Here is a 3,134-nt window from a genome sequence, read left to right as displayed (position 1 = left end):
TAATATGGTCAAGTTATTTGATCAGACATATAGTAATTAGTATATACCATTTTAATCAGATAGGCATTACTGTTTGTATTAGGCGAAAAAAGGACAACAAGAGAAGGAAAAAACAAAAGACGTTCTACTTGTAACGAATGGGGTACCTCCTAGGCACGCGTATAACGTGCTAAGGGACTGTGATTCGGTACGGTCACCCACGTGTCCGCACTTCCTCCTAGGCCCTAATCCACTCCCTCTTATATTCTTCTTCGTCCGCATTTGACCAAAACATTAGCCTTCTCTCTTTAACGCTTACAACCACCAAAACGCGGTCGTTTAAGCCTCTCATTTTCCAATATAACACACGCTGGAGACAATTTAACGGCGACGATAGTAGACAAACTGTAAACATAATCTCCGATAATGGAGACTGAAGTTCAATCGAATTTTACCTATTTGGGAAGAACCTTCACCGATCTTAGTATCAACGCAAGTTCCTCAGCTTTCAGCGATTGCAACAGTGATAGATCCGGCGAGTTTCCAACGGCTTCTTCACAAAGCCGGCGGCTGTTTTTGTCCTGCGCTTCTGAAAACACCGATGAATTAATCGAGCAACTTGTCTCCGGTCTCGAGTCAAGTTCAATCGACGAGCAAAAGCAAGCGGCAACGGAGATTAGACTCCTCGCGAAGAACAAACCGGAAAATCGTATCAAAATAGCTCGAGCCGGAGCAATCAAACCGTTGATTTCGCTTATCGCGTCCTCCGATCCTCAGCTTCAGGAAAACGGCGTTACGGCAATTCTCAACCTGTCACTTTGCGACGAGAATAAGGAACTCATCGCTGCATCTGGAGCAATTAAACCGCTGGTTCGAGCGCTTAAAATTGGGAACTCTACAGCTAGAGAGAACGCGGCTTGCGCTCTCCTCCGGTTATCGCAAGTTGAAGAGAACAAAATTGCAATCGGAAGATCAGGTGCAATACCTCCGCTAGTGAACCTTCTAGAAACTGGAAACTTCCGCGGCAAAAAGGACGCATCAACGGCTCTGTACTCTTTGTGTTCCGTGAAGGAGAACAAAGTGAGAGCAGTACAAGCTGGCGTGATGAAGCCTTTGGTGGAACTAATGGCGGATTTCAGTTCAAACATGGTGGATAAATCGGCGTTTGTAGTGAGCGAATTAATATCGGTGACGGAGGCAAGGGCGGCGCTGGTGGAGGAAGGTGGAATTCCGGTGCTGGTGGAGATTGTGGAGGTTGGAACACAACGGCAGAAGGAAATTGCTGTTGCGATACTGTTACAGCTGTGTGAGGACAGCGTGGCGTATCGTACTATGGTGGCTCGCGAAGGAGCCATTCCTCCTTTGGTCGCTTTGTCGCAGTCCGGTACCAGTCGCGCTAAACGAAAGGTAAAAAATATTTTAGAAAAAAAGCAGATAAAATAGTCTATTTTCTGTTTGTTTTTTTGATTCGACCATATCAGAAACGAATATCGAGAATCCACACCTACCATAACTAGTTTAAAATTATAAGATACAAGTGGTAGTTAAATGTTAATCGATTGCATTTGAATGTTCTTATCCACTCATTAATATTGTCATGAGATATTAATGATGTAATTAGTTCATTAATCGTTAAACTATTTGATTAAGTTAGCTTAGCAATAAGCTTAGTTGTACAGAGAAAGCTGCTTTAACAATGTGTTTGCCCATAGCTATAACTCTTTAGGGAACAAAATTTTGGCTAAAATTCGTACATTTATTAGATGCTCTTTCTAAATATTCTTAGTTTTGATTAAGAGTATCGAAAGTTCAAATTATAGTCTTATTTAAGGCAGTGTGAAGACTTGGTCCTCATTGTTCACACGTTTAGTAAGCTAGGACGGATTCATATATACTTCTATTTTTATCTGTAACATATTTAATATGAAGTTGACTCTTTCCTTTTTACACAAAAGTGTAACTTCTACCCGTTACCTAATGATTAAGGAAGGAAAAAGAGAAAGACAAAACATAAAAGAGTAAAATATACAATGATTTAGAGATGAAGTAAGTGGGATAGGTGAGTGTATAAATAATTTGATTTATTTGCTTAAGTAGGGGTAAAGTATATTTTATTGTAAAGTACTTGTATGTCTTGCGTTTTTGTCGTATTTTAATGTGTATAATTGCGGACAGGCGGAGACACTGATTGATCTTCTACGGCAACCAAGATCCGGTAACGCCGCTGCAACAGCAGTAGCAAGAACCTCTGGTGTGTCAGTCTGAACTGTCCCTACATGTTCCTCTTTTGTTTGTTTCTTTCTTTCTTTTTTGTATCATACCAGTCCAACAAAGCACAAATTATGGACGAAATAGAAAAGAAATTTACCCCAAAAAAAAAAAGAAAAAAGGAGAAATCGAAAATTGTAAATGCCTTGTGTATTTTAGCAAAAGCTTTGTAAATTTGTGGATTTTGATTTGGCCACGGTTTGTCTTTTCCTTATTGGTTGTTTACACTTTACCAATTACTTGTATGCAGATTGTTCCTTTCCCTTTTAGATAAGCGATTATGATTTGAAGTATTCTTTTATTGTTGATGAAACAAATACTGTACTGGCCTGCTACGTAAAAAGCAAAGTAAACCTTTGTCACACGAATCCTTTATATAATGGCAATAATAATAAAGCGTCTAGAAGAATCTTTTTGGTTTTCTTCTTTCACAATTAATTGATTACCACTCCTTGAGCTCCCACGAATTACGTCAATTGACAAGTTGACTCTTAAAGTCACTTTTTAAATTATAAGTACATTTTTCTGCACCAATTGTTCTTGTGAATTTGCAATGACGCGCAACCAATTTCGGCCATTTTTTCGTNTGGCGATGGCGCGTAGCCTGAGTCCCAGTTCAACTGTTGTTGAACTGTCAATTTTGATGGCGAAGGCTCATGGCCTGAGTCATGGTTCAACCGTATTTGAACTTATTGGCGAAGGCGCATAGCCTTGATTTAATGGCGAAGGCGCGCAGCCTGAGTCCCAGTTCACCTGTTGAACTTACTCGTGAAGGCGCATAGCCTGAATCCCAGTTCAACTGTTGTTGAACTGTCAATTTTGATGGCGAAGGCGCATAGCCTGAGTCTTGGTTCAACCGTATTTGAACTTATTGGCGAAGGCGCATA

At 40.2% G+C, this 3,134-nt stretch overlaps 1 protein-coding gene across 1 annotated transcript; it reads left to right on the top strand.

Moving 5' to 3' along the window:
- Positions 1-204: 204 nt before the first annotated feature.
- On the top strand, positions 205-2,540 carry LOC109222548 (U-box domain-containing protein 4-like). The gene is made up of 2 exons (XM_019386895.1): positions 205-1,386; positions 2,155-2,540. The coding sequence occupies exons 1-2, from the start codon at positions 406-408 to the stop codon at positions 2,242-2,244; spliced, it is 1,071 nt and encodes a 356-aa protein (XP_019242440.1). The 5' UTR covers positions 205-405; the 3' UTR covers positions 2,245-2,540.
- The last annotated feature ends 594 nt before the right edge of the window (positions 2,541-3,134 follow it).

The sequence above is a fragment of the Nicotiana attenuata genome, unplaced genomic scaffold (genome assembly GCF_001879085.1).
Source record: "Nicotiana attenuata strain UT unplaced genomic scaffold, NIATTr2, whole genome shotgun sequence".
Lineage (NCBI taxonomy): Eukaryota > Viridiplantae > Streptophyta > Magnoliopsida > Solanales > Solanaceae > Nicotiana > Nicotiana attenuata.
This window is presented reverse-complemented; position numbering and strand designations above follow the sequence as displayed.

Bases quoted from the DNA above. Each gene is read 5' to 3' on its own strand.
- LOC109222548 (XM_019386895.1), top strand. From the start codon at position 406: ATGGAGACTGAAGTTCAATCGAATTTTACCTATTTGGGAAGAACCTTC. The intron at 1,387-2,154 runs GTAAAAAATATT...AATTGCGGACAG, and splicing joins CCAGTCGCGCTAAACGAAAG to GCGGAGACACTGATTGATCT.